Source organism: Phalangium opilio, unplaced genomic scaffold (assembly GCF_054372755.1).
Source record: "Phalangium opilio isolate 3A_F unplaced genomic scaffold, DU_Popi_V2 ptg000063l_1, whole genome shotgun sequence".
NCBI classification, from domain to species: Eukaryota; Metazoa; Arthropoda; class Arachnida; order Opiliones; family Phalangiidae; genus Phalangium; species Phalangium opilio.
In genome coordinates, this window is record NW_028324180.1 from 1,434,042 (window position 1) to 1,455,691 (window position 21,650).

General features: G+C 37.9%; 1 protein-coding gene across 1 annotated transcript; it reads right to left on the reverse strand.

The window, feature by feature from the left end:
• Positions 1-8,161: 8,161 nt before the first annotated feature.
• LOC149662137 (uncharacterized) lies at positions 8,162-9,872 on the reverse strand. The gene is made up of 4 exons (XM_089842278.1): positions 9,794-9,872; positions 9,081-9,713; positions 8,722-8,999; positions 8,162-8,629 (listed from the first exon to the last, which is right to left on the reverse strand). The coding sequence occupies exons 1-4, from the start codon at positions 9,870-9,872 to the stop codon at positions 8,162-8,164; spliced, it is 1,458 nt and encodes a 485-aa protein (XP_089698404.1).
• Between the last annotated feature and the right edge of the window lie 11,778 nt (positions 9,873-21,650).

Here is a 21,650-nt window from a genome sequence, read left to right on the forward strand (position 1 = left end):
ACGAGCAAGGAGGATGCGTTGTTACAGGGTGGGAAATAAGGATTTTTTAAAACTGGACATTGGGCCAGCGACCCCCCCTGGCCTGGAATAAATAAACTGGTCCATGACCATTGACCAGGGCGCGTCGTCTGCTAAACTAAAGAAGTGGGTAATTAAAATAGTTGAGATAATGTCTGGACTCTGGTTACCCTTGAATTTTCTTAGTGGTCCCGCGGACCACTGACCCCCCTCCGATTTAATTTTTAAACTGGTCCAGGCATTTTTTAAACTGGTCATTTGCCCTGTGCCACCGCCTTATTTCCCACGCTGGTTGTATACATCGTCCTGGCTAGAAGTACGCCTTGTGCCACTCTCATGCGGCGTCAATGCGTCATGCCCTCTTTCGCTGGCCTCGTCACCAAGGCAATAGCCCACTCAATTACGCGTTAAGCTGATCCAAAATTCCGTGTGAACGTACTTTTTAAGGTATTCGTCACCAAATAGTAATTGTTTTTGAGAACATTCCTCGGCTTGAAATAGGACAACTACGAAATAATTCGACCAAATTTTATTTTATAAATATTTTTTACTATTTCAATTTCTATAAAAGTATTCTACCAAATGCATACAGAGTGCCACCAGAAGTCTCTGCGGCTACTAGAAATACTACATTTATATAGGAAGATAAGATAAGCAGCGACAAGTATATAAATGCAGGGCTATCCCTGATAAATCCCATATTCCTTTAAAAACCGTTAATACCTTCATTAACCTTGTTCCTGAATATATACAGACTAAGTAGCAGAGTCAAGTCACAGCCTCCTAGATCACGCGACTCCGTGAACGCAGGCTATATTGCAAAATAGCCAAGTCAGAATTTTCAGCCTACGACCGCGCTGAGTCCAGCTGACACTCTCACATCCTTAAAAAAAAATTCGAATAGTATGCACCCCCCTACTGCTTGCGAACCATAGAAATGATAGAGACGCCATGGGCCTGGCATAGAACCGTGTGACCCTTGTCTGTCGTAGCGTTGCTATAGACCCTTTCTACTTAAAAATGAGACATGTCAATCCTTCCTCAGTTTCGGGATATACAGGGGGTTGACCCCTCGACGTCTCTATTCTTTTTATGATCTTTCCATCGACCGAGATGGAAGGCAAACTATTTTCCCCGTGTCTTTCCCTCTTACATATATTCAGTTTAACCAAGACTAAAAATCATAACTTCCCTATTGAATTTGCCGCCATTGTTGAAATTTGCACAAAAACAATAGGTTTCACTATAAATCGTTCAGGCCATGAACGCGGATATGTTAGCAACCTATTAACGACACAATGTCATACACGTACCATGGATAAAGAATACGCGTGAGGAAAATAGTTTTCACGCTATAGGATAGGCAACTACCTATCTCGAACGACAGCTTATTCTGTATATACTCTGTTACAACATCGGTTGTCAGCACGAGTAAACCTAGGTCTCTATGTAACGTAGCTTTGTACGTGCTGTCAAGAGACAAAAAACTTCAGGATCTTCAGGATTTAAAAACGTTTAAAATATCCTGAAGTTTTTTGTCTCTTGTCAGCACGCGCAAGGCTAGATTACGTAGAGACCTAGCTTTACGCGTGCTGACAACCCATGTTGTAACAGAGTATATATCCTGTAGAGTGAAAACCAATTTCCTCACGCGCATTCTTTATCCATGCACGTACTCTCCTAAAAATGATAAATGTGGTTATAAAATGTAAACGGGGAATGGAATTGTGCTCGAAAACCCGAGATAAGTAAATTTTTCAAATTATTGAGAGGGAATAAATTGACTACCAGTAAATTAAGTTTATTCAATGGAATAGGGTGATGGAACATAAGTTTCTTAAAGGGGCTGTCCGACGCCCTCTCCTTTTTTACCCACCCGCCATGTTAAGCTCTACGAGGAAGATCGTCCTTTGTCCCACTGTCCGAACAGCATCTTAAGCATGTAAGTCTTAATTTAAAAAAAACTTTTAATATCTGGGCCTTCAGTCACTTGCTTAACTCTCTTCTTATCGATACTTTTTAGGTCTTGGTTAAATCCAAGACGTTTTGATTAATCTAACATGCGGTTAAATCAAATTCGGTAACGAATTGCGACTGTGCATAAAGAGCAAACACTCGAACAATTTTCTTAACATTTTCTGAAAGTTTCTTGATGGAGATACCAAAGAGGAGAGAAAGACGGAGAGAGAATCGAATCAGTATAGGTAGCCGTGATGATCCGTGCGTGGTGAGAACGGGGGTAAATCTACGGTACGCCACAGCGCCTGAGCGCAGCTTTCTCGCGCATAGTTGACGTAGGGGATGACAGAGAAAAGACGAGTAGGCCCCCACCTCCATGCGCAAAGGATATGCGCCCTGAAACTAAACGTACCGAAAATTGTTTTTACTACCCCCCTATATTCCCATCTCCTTGTCTCTCTCCTCTTTGGAGATACGTCTCAAAATTAGTAAAAGCATCGTTGAAAAACCACTGTCACTTAAAATGTTTGAAAACTTGATGTTAGTATACTTCTTCGGTATAAGAAAGTCCACTCGAGGGAATTGAAAATTTTTGATTCTGAGACTATAAAGGTTTTAGCAAGCAAGACCCCCTCGTAGCTGTTCCGAATGATAAAGGAGGTAGGCCTTGGTCTCCTAAGTACTTTTATAGCAATGGACCGACAATGGAGGCCCCTTCTCTGTTGGTAGTCAGATAAAACGAGGTGTAAAAGGGAAGAGCATTTTTCGCCAGAGGCGTTTGTAAGGGGGTTTCAATACATCATAGAAGTTCTTGGCCCGAAAGGACGGACGGAAGGTCGTTTGTATTCTTCCAACGAAACGACGCCTAGAACAATAATAGGTATTAATGTTGAACACTCGTTTCGTGCTTGGCTGCTTTGGTTGCTTGCCTCGATACTTCGTAGATGGAGTTGATGTATTATATTTGGCGAGGTTGTGTCGAGATTGGTTTGGGTTTTGAAAGTGTTACTGAATTGCGCAAAGGAATATTGATTCGATTTAAAATTCCGTGAAAATAAAAATAAAGACATAACCCTATATTAGGTAAGGTTGGATAACCCGCAAGGCTTATACAATTTAAGGTGGAAGCGTTCGCGAACAACCTACCACACACGTCACTGGTGTTTTGCACAGGAAACGTTTAAAGATTTACCGAGGCTTTTGAAGAAACTATATGAGTAGTTGCAGGAATGCATGCAGCTAATTGAGATCATTGCGTAGCTGTGTTCTCAACATGTCTTGGTGAATTTTGTGAGAAGAGCTAGACTATTCAATGTGTATGACGATTTTTATCTCGTGATTTATCTATCTCGCTGCGCGTTGCACCTTGCGCACGCCGGACCTCGCGTTGCTTACTAACTAATGAAATTATTTTAATAAGACGTCAGGAGTCAGGACTAAGAGGCGTGACGGATAGTTTTCAAGCCCGGCCCACAAAAGTTCCAGAAATTAATATGTGAGAGACAGGGGCGCACAATTATTCGTACTGGCTGAATGTGTTCCTGGTAGTCGCAATAGGCCTTTCCTAAAGAACTAAAGGAATCCTGGGTGAATGGTTCGATGACAGTTTTGCGGAAGTCTTAACGGTCATTTTTATTGAAGAAACAAAATGAACTGAAGTCATTGGTAACTAATATTTCAAAGTGTATGTTCGTAAGGCATGCGATGAATGTCTGTAAGTTAAATGTTCGATATGCCGTCCGCTGACAGCGGTAACCACTGAATTAAGTTCATTCTGATTCCCATCAAAGCGGCAGTAAATCCCATTATCCCCTAGATATTATCAAAAGTATTTATAACCAAAATTTTCGGTTTCCCTTATGGTTGCCACCTTATGGACGTAGCACACCGATGCGAGACGAGCTCTCACCCAGTCACGTGCAGTTTTAGGTAAGGTCATTAAACACATATGGACTGAAATGACAAGCTAAAACCCCCGTTCTTCTGATGGCAGCGAGTGAGTTTCCAAACCTTTTGACTCATACATCATGTTATGGCTATGGTTTGAGACGTAAAAGTAAAAATTTTTGTCGCAGATTAGCGCTAGACAGACGCTGCCGTAAAAGAACCACGCGCCGTATCTCCAATCCAGTCCATGTGTTTAATGGTCTTTTTTAGTCACGCCATATAAAAGAAAGATTATTGACCATAGTTGACCTATGCTTAACTACTGGCCGTACTGCTATTATTCATTTCGTCGGGTAGAGTGAGTGAGCAAATGAGTCGAGTACCAATCCATACGCGAGATAAATAAAATAGAAAACCGAAACTATTTTCTGTAACATAAGTTCGTAATCCACCAACCCTTGATGCATTGAAATTATGACCCTGGGTGTTTCGGACACGCGAAAAAGCTGATTATATTATTAAGTTAGGCAATCATGGTTTCAGTTTCAGGTAAAGAGCCTGTCCTAAAAAGAAAACCGCCAACTCGTCACGCTCCACTACTTTTTTCTGAAGCATGTGTTCTCTTTACAAACATCCTTTAGGCCCATACTTATGGAGACCATTATAGGCTTATGATAATAAAGATCCCTATATATTTCAGATGGTTTTAAATCTCTATGATACAACCACCACCACCACCACAAAATGTATCTGTTGAATGCATTTTCAAATTCTCTATCCCTACCAATACCATTTACTATTTCATTGAAGTGCAGAGGCGCTTGATATGTGTGGAGGAAATGGAAAATCCCCGTCCCTCGAAAGTTATCGTACTATTGGGTCCATATAAAGTTAGGAAACCTCCACCGTCTCAAAAGGAACGAGAAATGGGGTTATTTCTCCCTATGAGCCACTATCCCGATACTCTCCTCCAAGGAGTACAAATATTTTCTGATGGCCATGGTTCAGTCGACTTAAGAAATGTTTCCCTGATTTTTCGAAGTTTCGACCCATTGCTTGCATATACAACACAACTTTCCATGTGCAGTAGATATTGAACAATTTCCCCTATATGATCAAAATGTTCGATGCAAATATTATTTCACTGATATTAGCTCTTAAAAAATATGGAAAAATCTGCCAAAATAGGCGCAATAAGTTCAAAAAGTTCCACTTGCCTTGATCACCATCTGTCACCATGCACGAACCTTCATAGAAATGTTTATCTTTAGAAGTTTCGCTGAAGTTAGTCAGCCTTAGTTTTAACAAGAATTATTTCGATTACGGAATATTAATATCTACGTGTGGTAGTGTAACCAGCGCATTTTGTTCCCAATATAGCATGTATTTCTATTCAAGGCTAACAGTAGCTTCAAAGCCTTAATGAAAAGTCCTGATGTATTTCTTCAACAGTATTTTTGGGCTGTTAGGAATTATCTTGGAGCTGAGCGACGCAGATAAGCCGAAATACACCCTATGATAATAGCAACTCTCGCTTTCCCAACAGGGCTTTTTCTCTTGACATGTTGTTAAAGAAATGTACAATGCGTTATGTAGGGGCGTGGCCAATATCAAGCTTATCTTCCATCAAACTGAGCTCTACTGCGCATACGTGAATATCGTAGCGTTATCAGTGCGTTGCGATACTTCTATCCGCGGCATAGTTCTTCAACGCTTACAATCACGTGACTTAACAAATTCACTATCCCAGAAAGTGGTAACACTACTACATCAAAATATAGTTCTTGGCGTTCCTCTACACAACGCATATTACATCAGATTGACCGAACATGTTTTTCGTGTATCCGATCTCCGTAGACTCAAGGCTATCCAAAACTCCTTTTCTATAATCTACATGTTGTATAATCACAGGTAGATAAAAATTCTACATCCGATTAAAGGCCGACTTCCAGCGAAAAGGGTTCTAGCGAACTGAAAACCGAGCATTGAGACTAACAATGAAGCGACCGTGCCGATTTTCGAAGCCCTGCTGGGTCTAAAGTTGGAAGGGTTCTCGCTAACTGAAAGCCGTGCAATGTGGTTCTAGTGAACTGAAGATGAACAATAGAAATCCTATTAAATTTATTTCCTCTCGAATTTTTGCTTTCGCCTGAAGGAAATTCTCTATTGTGCATCTTCAGTTCGCTAGAACCACATTGCACGGCTTTCAGTTAGCTAGAACTCTTCCATCTTTTACCCCAGCGGGGATTCGAAAATCGGCACGGTCGCTCCATTGTTAGTCTCGATGCTCGGTTTTCAGTTCGCTAGAACTCTTTTCGATGTAAGTCGGCCTTTAATCGAAATTCTTTTTGGTGTATTCGATCTGCCTGTGCACAGACAAACAAACACACTCAAGGCCACCCAAAACTCCTTTCTAAAATCTACGTGTTGGATAATCACAGGTAGATAAAAAATAAAAATTAGATGGATACCAGCTCCCACGACAAAGATAAGGGTTTACTGCTCGTAGAACATTCTCCCAAGCTGCCTATATTGGGAAAGAATCTCCTCGTTGTGAATTGGACTTTCGTGCAGAAGGGGAAAGGCTTTCCTCACAACCTACTACTATCAGACTATCTTTAATTCTCTCTTCTATAGCGAGGCGCGTGCTTCGAATATCGTAAACATCGCGAAGAAAACTGCGAGAAATGAACCTTGAATGCATAAATACCGCAACTCCCAAATTTATGTCTCTCGACTTTGTGTAAGATTCTCTAGAGAGATCTGTACACATTGCAGATTGGAATGCTGAACGCGTGAGCCATGGAGTTTCATATTTTGTACAAGGCTTTGCTAATAGAGCTAATGGTTTCAATTTTGATTGAAACCTTTTTTTGAGCTGGCAGCACTGTTTGTTTTCGGTGGCGATTATTCTAAGGCCCAGCTCGAATTTGACCCGATATGTTTTACATCATAAGTTCATAAGATATTTTTCATAAGTTTGTCACTGGTTACATAGAGCTTGTCATGAAGTGACTTGGGCAACACTCGGTATCGACACGTACAAGTGGCTCGATCCATTGATGTCTTTATTCACTCTCATGATTGTAAAAGCCTACAGCGCAGGCGCCAAAAAGCAAGATGAAAGACAAGGTTTTACTTCTGTGTCCAGCTCTCTTAGTTACGTCAAAATGGTCTATTTCAAACGTTGTTCTTTATTTTTCCGCTTGAAATCAGGCCTCCAGCTAAAAACGTGAGCGTTTCTAAGTGAACAAGTTGGCAAACGTAGGTTCATAAGATATGTTGGTTACTTAGAGCTTGTCATGAAGTTGTGTAATTAAAATAGATTCACGTATAACGACGCCTGGTGAGGCGCTGTCAAAGGCTTTGTACTTTGTAGAGCCTGAATAAATAAATAAATAAATAAATAAATAACTGCTTTAATTGGACATCAAACTAAGTACAAGTACTTATTTACAGTTTGTTCCAGAATAAATTAATAAAACAAATTAATAAAACAAGTTAAAAACAAGATTATAATATTCAGTCTAAAAATGTTTCAATATATTTCTTAAATTGTTCAGTTGACCCAAAATGTGGAATTAATCTAGGAAGATTATTCCACAACTTTATCCCAATAAATTTGGTACTCTTTTCTCTGAAAGAGGTTTGAAAAGTTTCAACATAAAATTTATCCTACTTTCCTCTAGTAGCTGTTCCACTCGGGTGTGGAGGGAACCAATTCAGTACATTATTTGGGAGTTTGCCTATTTTGATTTTATACATAAAGATTAGTAGATTGGATTTAAAGGAGAAATTGATGGTTTTGAAGTTCGCTAGCTCGCGTGCCACCGTAGACGACGAACGTTTCTTTTTTGTTGCGACAAGTTTTGCTCCAAAGTTATCAGAATTTCCAGTTTCATCATCTTGGTTTATGAGGCAGTGCCATAGATGACTATGCCGTAGTCGAAAATTGGTTTTATAATATAATTATAAAGTGTGATTAGATGGTTCTGCTCCAAGTATGGTTGGAGGGGTCGCAGTATCCATGTCCTTATTTTTACCTTTTTTATTATTTCATCAATGTGTTTATCAAAAGAAAGCATTTCATCCAGCCAGATTCCGAGATAGCAGAAGGAGGACACCCTTTTGATTTCTCCATTCCAGATTGACTGAATAGGTCGGGTCATCTCTCGTTTAAGTTTTGAGGGTGAGAAGATCATCATATTTGTTTTAGTTTTATTCAGGATTAAGCCCTTAGAGCTCAACTTATGACTCAAGTTTTCCATATCAGTCTCTGCTAACTTGATTATGACATTTAATCCTTCCCAGCAGTAAGGATTGCATTGTCATCGGCGTATTCATTTGCCTCGGAGTTTTCTAAGGATTTGTGGAGATCAGAAGTATAAATATTAAAGAGGATCGGTCCCAAGACGCTTCCCTGAGGAACTCCATGTTTGACCTTCATTGGCATTGATAGTTCTCCGTTATATAGTACTTTTTGTTCTCTATTATGTAGGTATGATTCAAACCAGCAAAGAGCTTGGTCCACTACACCAGCTTTTCCAAGTGTTTCAATTAGTAGAGAATGCTTAACAGTGTCAAAAGCTTTTGACAGGTCCACGAAGATCACAACTACGTAGTTTCCGTCATTTAAATTTTTTAGGATAGTCTCTTTTAGGTGGAAAGTACCTGTAATTGTTGAGAAACCAGGTCGAAACCCAGATTGAAGGGCATATAAAGCGTTATTGTTATTTAGGAAGTCATATAGTTGAGATTTTACTATCTTTTCACAAATTGTAGATAATATTTCCGAGATTGATAGAGGTCTGTAATTTTCAGGTAAATGAGGGTTTTCTTTTTATAGGCCGGCACAACCTTTGACATTTTCCAATTTTGCGGGAAAATAGCCATGGTTAGGGACTGATTGATGAGATTGGTAACGTAGCTGGAGATGAGTCCAGCAAGATTTCTGATAATAAGCGGGGAGATATCGCTTATTCCAGAGGCCTTATGAGGATCAATTGACTTTAGTAGTTTGAAAATTTCAGGCTCAGTTATCAATCTAAACTGCCCCATGGTGTGTTGCGGTGGTACTTCATCGTGTTCATTTAGATGCACGTTTCCAGAGCCTGAAGGGTCTTCAGCGGATAGTCCTGTGAGCAAATTCTCAACACAGTTGATAAAATAATTGTTGAAAACATTTGGGATTTCTTTTTTGTTTGTCGTATTTGTACCTTCATATTCTAAGAATGAGACAGTTTTAGTTGTGGTTTTCTTCAGGATTGGTTCCATTGTGCGCCAAAAATGTTTCTGATTATTACCAGTCTTCTTTGGTGCAAGTTTAACCTTAAAATAGTTTTGTTTAGCTTTACGGATAGCTAAAGTAGCAATGTTGCGCTGTTTTTTATATAATATTTCAAAATGCAAGCTGCCTGGGGCAATAGATCTTCTAGATTTCGTTTTATAGACGTCTCTCAAATGGAGTAGATGTTTAATTTCTGCCGTTATCCACGGGGCAGTATTTATCGCAACATACTTTCTTCGGTAAGATGCGTCTTTGTCTAATATCTCGATCAGGGTCCTATGAAGATAATTTACACCCATTTCAGGATTGGGGAAGTTATATTCTTTCCCACTTATTTTATGCTGAACATCTTGGGTGAATTTTCCAGGGTCAAGTCTCCTATAGTTTCTGATCAGTTTAGGCTCCTTTATTATTTTCGGGCATGATTTCTTTCTTATTGCAAGGATGATATCATGGTCAGAAAATTCAACACTTATTGTAGTAGAAAAAACGATACGTGAGGGGAAATTTGTAAAGATTTGATCAATTAAGGTCTTGGAGGAGAGAGTGACTCTGGTCGGTGCTGTAATGAGCTGTTTAAAGTTTATCATGTGGTTTAGCAAAGTTCTAGTTTTGAGGATATGATCTTTGGGTGGAGGTCACAATTTGTGTCACCCAAGATAATAGTTTCCAATTCTGTTGACTCCTGAAGAAAGTCTATTTGGTTCATCAGATCAGCCATTGTATCAACTATCTTTGAATCAGGTGGAATGTAGATAAATCCAATAATTAATTTTTTGGAGTTTATGTCTTGTATCTGAATCCATATTATTAAAAAACGTCTTGGTTTGGACCAAGGCCGAAAAAACAAACGATATGTGTGAGGTTATCATTTGACTGAAGTTTCAGATATTGAAATTGTTTTAGTTATTTTCATCCATTTAATCCTTAATCAATATTAAATTCAATCAACTGATTTTACTGTTAATCGATCTATTCCCTCTAAATTAATTGAAAAAATTACATATCTACGTTATTTCAAGAACAATTACATTTTCCGAAAACATTTTATCATGAAATTAATTATTTTGAAGGGAGTACGTGTTGAGAGCTCAGTATTGAATATTTGAAACACTCTGTCTAAAAAGACCAAGCGAACTTTGACATAATTCGAAAGGAAAATGTAAATATTTAATAGTGGATGCCAAACCAGGGTGTTGCACGAATTCATACATTTAATTTCGTATATCGAAATGCTACATTTCTAATGTCGCGACTGTGAAAGAAAGGTTGCACTGCAATTTCCCTCTTCGTACTTTATACTTTCTTGGGGGGGGGGGGGGTTAAGTTAAGTGTGACCTTCTTCGTTTAACTGGTAATGAATGGAAATGAATATAATAAGCCATTGGTACTGAAACGTATTTCTTTTTATGTAATCTTTACCTAAACCTTTGGTTATATTTATACCGATATCATATTTTTCCAGTGCTACAGATAGCTACCTACTAACAAAAACCACACAGGATAAACGATGTTGCTTTGTCTTAAGTATACGGCATTCGTTTATTAACTAGTCTGAACAAAATAAATTTAAATTATCATATTTTTTTAACATCAGTCTTCTTAGCAACTTACCGAGTTAAGTTTTTTTTTTTTGATGCAAACTTGAAAATTTGTCAAGCCAGCTGCTGCCAGCAACAATTAAAACTATGTCCGTCAAGTTGCTTATACGAAATCCCTTTAAAATAATTAATTTCATGATAAAATGTTTTCGGAAAATGTAATTGTTCTTGAAAAAGCGTAGATATGTAATTTTTTCAATTAGTTTAGAGGGAATAGATCGATTAAGAGTAAAATCAGTTGATTGAATTTAATATTGATTAAGGATTAAATGGATAAAAATAACTAAAAAAATTGCAATATCTGAACTTCAGCCAATTGATAAACCTCACACATATCGTTTGTTTTTTCGGCCTTGGTCCAAACCAAGACGTTTTTTTATAATATCTGTTACTTCAGTCTTAATGTAATTAAATTTTGAATAATTATGTTTGCTTTACCGTCATACATTTGGGGTTGATCTATTTCTAATTGCTTAAAGAAGTACTTAAGTATCGTTAATTACATTTAACTTATATCCAATAACATTGATTTCGATAAGCATATAATGTTGCACTTTATTTATGAAAGAAGCTTAAAAACGACGGTATTTGAAATATGGAAGAAAAATATTTGTTTCGTACACTGTATACATATACAGTGGTGTCGAGATCAGACCAACAGCTTCCTTTATGTACAACCCCCAATACTGCCAACGGGTGATGTCATACTAAATTATACAGGGTGTAAATAAATGTTTAGAATTCATGTTTTATTGTATGCAAGTGACAACGAGTGACAAGGTACAAAAAGAATACTGGAGAATGCAACAAAATATTTTAAAGCACTGTCCTACGATTAGTCTTAGAACGTGGGCCTCAAATTACAACCTCTTAACTGTTTGGTAAACACCTCAACGTAAATATTCGACGTTTCTACCATTGTGGTTTAGGCACTCTTCCAGACGACAATCCATGTCTTGCAATACATTTGCAAGCAGTAAACTCATGACGCATGGTAAGACTAATGGTATTGCCGACTTGGGAAATCCTCGTCCGTTAAGGCTTGATGTAGGGGGTATGATAATGCCGGTAGTGATGCCCTTGTAAACTGGCACAAACAGTAGAATGGCTTAGTGCAACTTCTTGTTCCACCGCTCTACTATTAGCATGAATTGGCTTCAAAACGTGCTACGATGTCAAAATCTATATCCTCATTACAGACTATACAGTCTCTTCTACGTTCACGATCTTGCACTACCGAAATCACGAAGGTGCTCGCCAATGTCGGAAAAGGTGCTTCGCACCGGATGTTGTCGGTGTGGAAACCGTTCGGCATAAAGCACTGCTTTTAGTTGAACGTTACTGCGACCTTCACCCAAAATAAACATCCTGTCCAATTTGTCCTGGTTGGAATAGGTTGGCATTTTGCTAGGAAACGAGACTAACTACTGTAATTCTACTACTTAGCTCCTACACTGAAGACCCTGTATATCCAAAGGGACCGGAAGTACCTCAAAGTTTTCAAAGATTGCCAGATTGAGCGGGTCATGGAGTTTATAGTGGTGAAGGTCGCTTTAACGTTCAACAAGTGACACCGCGGTATGTTTTTGGTGCTCCAATGTCCTCACCCGATAGGTCCAAACAATTACCATCCTGGTTTTTCGGCTCAGTGTTGCGGTATTGCCGGTCCCATTAGAAATACAAGGTCTGTATTGTTAAGGTTTAGAAATACGTGGTCTTATAAACTGGTCCTCAGGATTAGTGACCCCTAACGTCTATAAAAAATAAACTGGTCCTTAGGACCAGTGACTCTTACCATAATATTCTTTCTACTGGTCCCATTGTAAAGTTTTTTTGTTGATATATATAGGCGCTAGCCCACTTGCGAGAAGGTTCAAGGTAGTTTGACCATAAATGATAGGTTTGACTAAATTGACTCTGCGAGACTTCAAAATTCCAATCGTGCCGAGACTGCCGACTGCCGCGTAGTTTTATATCTAACTTAATACCACTACCAAAACCTGGTACCACTTGGCAAGCCCTTCATTTGGGTCTAAACTCTAGAGTGATACGGCTTATTGTGTTTGAAAGAGAAAAGTTAAGAGTGGAAATTGGAAGAAAGCTTGAATTTTTAAACTGTTCCCGCCTCAATTCCCATCAAAAAACTTAATTATTAATTTTTTTAATTAAAAAACTGGTCCAAGCAATTAATAAACTGGTTTTGGACCAGTGGACGTGTGCTATTTCTAAGTCTGGTAGTGTTAAAATTGTAACAATACTCCTGTTAAAAAGGCACAAATACTGTAACATCCCCCCCCCCCCAAACTTTAAGTTTCGCTCCTTTTCAATGGCTCTCTTTTCAATATGGGAAAAATGCTTTTAAATGACAATTTATTTAAGTGTAAGAATTAAACAGGAAAATGGAGGCTGAGTGTAAGATAAGTGTAGTTTTAATTATAATTTGTTAGTTTAATTATAAGGTATCCATGAATTTCCCAAAAACATTCGTGTTTTGGGTTAATTTCACATTAATTATAATTGATTAAGTTTAATTTAGCGGTTTATCTAGTGTGGATACAAGTTTCGATAAAATATTAACTTTAATTGCAATTACCCTAAAATATGTAAGAGCTTTCGATGTATTTTAATGATGAATTAAATTAATTTGAAAGTGAAATAGGAAACATCTGTGGTTGTGCGAAAAACTTCTGATGTTTTAATCTTAATTTGAGCGCGGTTCGGGAGAGTGGATTAAGCTTAAAAGTATAATTTATTGGCATTTTTTACCCTAATTGCAACGTTGAGTGAAGTTTAACATTTTTGCCAGTCATTATTTTAGTTATTAGAGTTTTTATCCAAAAAATGAATATATTTGGTTTAATTTCACGTTAATTATATTTAATTGAGTGACAATTAACGTAGGATTGTGTTTCGGCAGTGTACATTTAGGTTATAAAATGACTTTCAATATATACTTCACGTTAATTGCAATTTTTAGTGGAGCTTTTGAATCTTATTTTACCCTACACTTTCGAATTTCGCGCCTATTAATGTATTTTAAAGATAATTTAAATTAACTTAAGTGTGAAATAGAAAACATGGGGCTATACCAACAGCTTGTCCAGTTTAAATCTTAAGTTACTCGAGTTCTCATCCAAAATATGTACATTTCATCTTTAAATTCACGCTAATTATACTTAATTAAGTTTAAATTTATGAAGGATTGAGGTTTGGCAGTGTTGATTTAGCTTATAAAATGAGTTTCAAATTACCTTTATAGTAAAGTTCAGAAGAGTTTTTTCATTCTTGCCAACACATTGCGTTCAATTTTTATCACACCCCGTGCTAAATTTTCGGTAACATAAAGATCATCTATAACATATGTTAATGAATGATGTGATTCGATAGTTTGGCAACTTTGACTTGAACACTAGTAATTAAATTAAATACCTAAACAATTCATAGCAATTTAGTCAAATAAACAAACGGCAATGTGAACTGTGGAAATAGTGAACAACATAACCCTCCGTTTCCCACGTATTTACGTTTGAAAAATCTGCGCAGATGTAAACAAGGAAATTATTTGACTAATTAAATTACATAACGACACTGTCCTCCTGGATTAACCAGCACCACTGTTATATTTATGAATTAACAAAATCCACTGTTGGTAACAAATAGTTTTTAAAATTATTAACGTACAACTGGACATTAAGAGTGCATCAGGCCCTGATGGTATACCCAACCGACTCCTCAAAAATTGCGCCGCTTCACTTGCCGCGCCCCTTCTCACCCTCTTTTCAGCTTCCCTAACCTGCGGAACCATACCCTCGGAATGGCGTGTTGCGTCTGTCACTCCGATCTATAAAGGCAAGGGTAGTAGAAGTGACGCGGCAAACTATCGCCCGATTAGTCTAACATCCACTGTATGTAAGGTACTCGAGAAATGCTTTCGCGCCCCTTTAATGCAGTTTGTCAACCCCCTACTTAGTACTTTTCAACACGGCTTCCTCAGTGGGCGCTCTGTGGAGTCGAATCTCCTCTCTGCCTTTTCTACTTGGTTAAACGCGTTCGATGAAGGTAACCAGGTAGATGTCATTTATCTCGACATCGCGAAGGCGTTTGACTCGGTTCCCCACCAGCGCCTTTTGGCTAAGTTACAATCTCTAGGCATATCTAACAATATTCACTGGTGGGTCCAATCCTACCTCCTTCAACGCACCCAAGCGGTACGCGTTGGTGAATCCTTAAGTGACCTCCTACCTGTGCCCAGTGGTGTTCCCCAGGGCAGCGTCCTCGGTCCCTTACTATTCCTCATTTATATTAATGACCTACCCTCCCATTTAACTTCTCCGTTACGTCTGTTTGCTGACGATCTCAAAATTTTCCGTGTTATTAAATCGCATGCTGATGTTCGGAGTAGGGCTCGGGGTTTTTTGGTCGATTTTTTCGAAAAATACGATTGGCTACAAATAATCGGAAACTATTCAGAAGTTTATTCGTTTAAACAATACAACAATTTTAGATGATATTTTTTAAGATTGAATAATCTAAGGAAGATTTTAACCGACAAATGTAATCAATCGACAAAATTTTCCGAAAAACAATTATGTAGAAAAAAGGGTCGTACTCTACGTTCGGTTAAATTAAAAATATTTTATATTATTAAATCCACTTGCTTTGAAGTCTAACTTTTAGCGAAATATTTTGTTATTTAAGCTTTGTAAAAAATATCCAAATCATTTTTAGAAGTAGACTTTCATCTGGAATATTGTCACTAATATTTTTTATTAGAATTTAACATGCATACGCTTTTCTCCGTATCAGTTATTTATGATCAGATCGCCAAACTCAATTATTGTTACAATCTTTTCGATAAAACCCAATTTCAAAAAGTCATAGTTATTACGTTAGTGGACTCTATAGCAAAATACTTTCCACCAAGCACCGAAAGCGTATATCTGTGATATTTTCGACATAGGGATCTCGCAATACCGCTTACCGTATCGTCAAAATGACGATAAAAGCAACAACTATTAATGTGTAACATCAGAAGGGGATAATAGATAATGCTAGCTTTAATTCGATTTTTGTCTTCGATTTTTTTTTGTCTCAACGTAAACGCCCTTGATTCGAACAAAAAAGGGGTTAGTGTAATATAAAAGGGTTAAGGTAAAAAGGGGAAGTGCAATTATATTTGAGGATCACCGACATAACTATTTACCTAGATATGCAATCATTTCTCTTTATTGATAAACAATTGCAGAAGTTAAAACAAATCACAGACAGACACGTAAAGTACAAAGCCTGTCTCTCGGGAGAAATAAAAATCCACTCGTCCCATACCGTACACTATATTTCAGAGAGTCACACTTGAAACATATTTTCATTATTTACTTGAGAACGATTTCTCTATTCCGTTTTTATTAACTAACGATATCAATTCTCACGGAACAGGACAATATGGTCTCGCCGAATTGGTCCCGCCATTTTGGTCTCGCCGATTTGGTCGCGGGACCAATTGGTCTCATCGATATGGTCTCGTGATTATTTGGTCTCGTGACTATTTGGTATCGTGATTATTTGGTCTCGGGGACTGTTTGGTATCGTGATTATTTGGTCTCGGGGACTGTTTGGTATCGTGATTATTTGGTCTCGGGACTATTTGTTATCGTGATTATCTGGTCTCGGGACTGTTTAGTATCGTGATTATTTGGTCTCGTGATGGTTGGGTCTCGGGACTATTTGGTATCGTGACGGTTGGGTCTCGGGACTATTTGGTATCGTGACGGTTGGGTCTCGGGACTATTTGGTATCGTGACGGTTGGGTCTCGGTACTATTTGGTATCGTGATTATTTGGTTACCTAATTAGCTACCACCATTTCCAAAATATTCTCCAATTAATTAGCTGACAACTTTTCCAAAACATTCTCCTACTAATTAGCTGCCACCTTTTCCAAAATATTCTCCTATTAATTAGTTGCCACCTTTTCCAAAATATTCTGCTATTAATTAGCTGCCACCTTTTCCAAACTATTCTCCTATTAATTAGCTGACACTTTTTCCAAAACATTCCCCTACTAATTATCTGCCACCTTTTCCAAAATATTCTCCTAATAGTTAGCTGCCACCTTTTCCAAAATATTCTCCTATTAATTATCTGACACCTTTTCCAAAATATTTCTATTATTTCTAATAAATTGTTCGTGTTACGAGGCGGGCTTTTAATACTCATATAAATAATCTTCTTACCTCCAAACAAGGTTGGGTTGACTTAGGTTCCGAGACCCAATTGTCCCGAGACCAAAACGGCGAGACCAAATCAGCGAGACCAAATCGGCAAGACCATAACGGCGAGACCAAATTGTCGCGGACCGCAATATCCTATAATAACTTTGGAAAGAGTTTCATGGTACAGTGTAGTAAAGTCTCAATTTTTCGCTTTAAGCTAGGTTCCCACTTGACCGAAAATGACGACAGAAAACTTTAGCGCTGCGTCAAGAAATTGAGTTTTACGCAGCCCTTCGACGGCAAGATTTTTGTTCGGTTCACATATACGACAGAATTTATACCAAAAAGGGCGGTCGACCGGTAGTCACGTGGCACGATTTGGAATTGAGGCTCAGAGCCAAAAGAACTCAAGCCTTGGACTTTGATTTTCCCTTGATGGTATCTTAATTAGGGAGCTAACTTCTACCAAATGAAGGTCAGAGATTCAAATCGAAGGTTTATTAGATACAAACACTCACGATCAAGTCCGATTAGAGAATTCAGATTCAAAAGTTCATGACATGCAAATGTGGCGAAGGCGACTGGCGAGTGGAAAAACCCCAAAGTGGCGATAAAAAACTCGCCTAATATGACGTCAACAGAAGCTTCATCTCGAAACGAATTTTGATTGGTTATGAAAATCACTTTACGTCGGCCACTGCGTCAAAAATAGAACACCAATTCTGTCCGACCGAAATGTGTTTCGGTCGCGTTATGCTGAAGATGTTTTACCGCAGAGGTACTTACGCAAATGTTTCCGTCGTGTTTTTGGTCAAGTGCGAACTAAAGCTAGATTCCCACTCGACGGAAAACACGACGGAAACCCGGCAGAAAGGGGTTCGACTGAAAAATCTTTACGCCGAGCCCGACGGAATTTCCGTTCGGTCGGGCGTAAGTTGTGTTCTATTTTTTCGGTCGTGTTCGGCGTTACGCCGGAGTCTCAGCCAATGAAATTATCCCACTGACAACGTCATAAATTTCAAGAGCGCAAGCACACGCGAGATCGATTGATAGCCGCCTTTTTTTGTGGTTGACCAAGGCTTATCGGAAACATACCACCAATAAAGAAAAATTAAACTTACGAAAGTAAAAAGAGATAAGATGTTAATAGGGAAGACTTTACTGAGTAGGTTGGAAAATATCAATTATTTTACGATCTAAGCGACAAGGGGACAAAGATACCAATTCAGAGTGTGAAATAGATGTTGTTGAAACAACTCAAATCTGTCACGTGACCCAAAAATATCTACCGCCAAACTGAAAATTCAGTCGTAGTGTGAACGGTCTACCGCCGGACTCCGGCGTAAGTTAAAATTTCTACCGTTTGCTGTGTGATTTCCGCCGGGTTTTTTCGGTCGAGTGGGAATCTAGCTTTAGCTTTACACAAACTATTAAATGTATCCAGTCTATCGACTTCATACCCAATCTTCGTTACTCGTCCTTTACAAACTTTGACTACAGATTTTTCGGTTAAGAGAGGTTCTTCTCAAATATTTTATAAAATTATATGATATTAATTATTTTTATCCGAAGTTGCTTATCATACTTCTAGTTGAATCGTTTTAAGAGACTTTTTCCTAGAGTATGCCACTTTCGCGAGTGTGTGAAAGACATTAAAATGGTGTAGTTAGATTGGTGATGACAGTTAATGGAATTGTGGTCAGTACAGTTTTCAGATATCCGGGAACTGTGAATACGAACCGAAAATTGAGAACACTTTTGTTCAGATTAGGAAACTGCGAACGCGATCCCCTGGGGTGTTAAAACAGGCAGTCAGACACACAAACACACAGACAGATGGAGACGTCGAGAACAAAACGTTTCCAAAACAATCATCACTCGGTGAAATAAAAAATCTAGCCTCTATATTGGCTTCATATGAGTCCAATTTTGTTCGACAATTGTCCAACGTCGGCTTGATATAACACCAATATGGGCTCGATATTAGTCCAATATAGGTTAGAAATTTGTCCAATGAAGGTTTGATTTTAGTCCTATATTCGTTAGAAATTTGTCCAATGCGGACTTCATTGATGTGTGTTTTATATTCTGACCATTTCTGGGTAGTAATTGATCCCTTAATAAATGATTCTGGTTCCAATTTTGGATGAGACTCCAAATCTGGCTTATCATTCGACCCTCCCTTTTTGGACACGAGTTACGTTATCCAAAAATAGATGAAAAACTGTGCTGTCTCAGAGTCAGCCGTTTGGATCCATTTACATCCAACTATGGACAACATTTTTTAACAGTACTATTTATCGCGTATGTGATTCGGTTTAGCAACCTTATTTTTAATGTTCTCATGTTACCACGCTTTGTGGTACACTTCTCTCGAAGAGACGTATTTTATACTTCTGATAATATTGACAATTACCAATGTTTTTATTGATAGTTCATACCATTATCAGGTTTTTAAATACAATCATTTTTCAATGATTTAAACTTTGCGTTTTTTTGTCAATATATAGCTATAAAAATTTAAAAAAGATCAAAGTTTATCGTAAAAAATAATATTGGCGGTTACTCGTCAAAATACTAATCGATAAAAGAAACCAAAACCACATTTGTATCAAGAAACGTATGGATCATAATTTTTTATTCGAAATCGAATAAAAGGTATCGCAAAAAAGGTTTTTGGACTAAAATTCTTCTGATTATGTTGAAAATTTTAGTTTTTCGGAAAAAATACTTACGATTAATAATTGAATCACTCTACCTTTTTCCGAAAAAAATCGAGACGAAATACTCTTATATAATCTTCGTTTTACAAATTTTGGTATGTGAATTTATTTGAATAATAGTTAACCGATCCCCGAGCCCTAGTTCGGAGTTTACAATCAGACCTACACCAATTAGAAGCTTGGTCGGCGCGCAATGGCCTCCAATTTAACAGTCAAAAATCCTTGCTCCTTACAGTTCAAAATTCTCACTTAGACCTAGCATTACCCACCCCTTACTATCTTGGAGGTTCTAACATCCGACGTGTCGATGAGTGTCGGGATTTGGGGGTTCGTGTCTCCCACAATCTGAAATTTCACACCCATGTTAAGCAAGCATGCAGTCGAGCTAACGGTCTCCTAGCAACAATAAAAGCCAATTTCCCACACCTCTCTCCCCGGCTTCTCACACGTATATTCCACTGCTATGTGCGGCCGTTACTGGAGTTTGGAAGCCAGTTATGGAACCCCTGTTTCCAAAGAGATATTGCCCTCCTTGATAGTGTCCAAGGTCGTGCTTCCAAGCTCTGTACGTCCCTGCGTCATCTTCCTCGCGCCAGCAGATTATCTGCTTTGGGGTGGACCCCCTGTCACTGCGACGTACCTATCTAGACCTCGTCAGTCTCTACAGAGTTCTAAGTAAATCAAACCAGCATTACTTCACCTTGGTTCCCCACTACCATCAAACGCGCGGCAATAGTAGAAAGCTATTCCTTCCCCCTTCCCGCAAGGGCCCCCTGAGACACTCTTTCTTCCGTCGAACCATCCCCATTTGGAACTCCCTCCCTAATGACCTCGTCTCTCAGACATCAATAATTCATTTTAAAACTGGAGTTAAGAAATTTTTGGGCATTTGAGTTCTCACATTGTCTAACTTATATTTTATTATTATATTATTATTATATTATTATTATATTATTATATTATTGAATTATTATTATATTATTGTATTATTATTATATTATTGTATTATTATTATATTCTTATCTACCTATATTATATTTGGAGCTGTAAGGCTATACTAGCCCTAGCTCGTCAACCTCACTGGAGCAAAAAAAAAAAAAAACATAACATACTGACTGGTTCAATAGTATAGAAATTGTTTTAATGAATGATCTGGTCCTCTACGTTGGTTGAGTTTCAGGAATTATATCACACACCTTCACAATTAGTAGCATTTTAGTGAGATTAACAAATAATGAAACCTTGTATACCTCTAATGAGAATGTTGAATTAACTGCGCTAACGTAAACACGACGACTCTTAAAACTGCCGTAAGGAAAACACATTGAACTTTTTGTCATCTTTCCAGTAGTATTTTGAAGTTCTCGATCTTTTCAAAGGGTGAAAAGCACTATTTTTATTTCAACACCTTAATAATTTGAATAAATATGCCATTTTTTACTTCAAATTGGAAGCGCACATGGTAAATACAGTAAAAAAAACCTGGGGTTAGCCTGGTTAGGATATGTTTCAAGCATAAAACGGAGCAGACTATATAAAGAATTCCAAAACAAATGAGAGCTGGAAATAAGCCATTTTAATAATCTTTGAAGAGGACAGACACTATAAAGACTATAATTTCATAGACTAACTAAAATACAACTTAAGCCTTGGCCGTAAAGAACGTCGAAAAACTAACTTCAAAAGATATAAAAACCTCTATTAACTGTAATTATTTACCTGAATTAATTTTTTAGATGAAAATTCGACCTGATAACAAAGTATTTGTTCTTAAGGGTGTTATAGATAATTAGCAAATCCAAATAAGGTGTTCAAGCTCGGATGAAATACCAAAGTAATTAATTTTAGTTGCCTTACTGTCGTCTGCTATGAAATTTGGAATTTTCCACATAAAAGCAAACGTTTGAAATTTATCAACGTAACTTGTTAGCACGCAAAAAGCTAGGCCGTTCTAGTTATCAATG

Excerpts from the sequence above, each read along its gene's own strand:
- LOC149662137 (XM_089842278.1), bottom strand. The coding sequence starts at position 9,872 with ATGGCTGATCTGATGAACCAAATAGACTTTCTTCAGGAGTCAACAGAA. Across the intron at positions 9,000-9,080 it reads CTCATTCTTAGAATATGAAG|GACTATCCGCTGAAGACCCT; the intron begins GTACAAATACGA and ends ATTTGCTCACAG. Across the intron at positions 8,630-8,721 it reads AAAATTGGAAAATGTCAAAG|ATAGTAAAATCTCAACTATA; the intron begins GTTGTGCCGGCC and ends ATTTGTGAAAAG.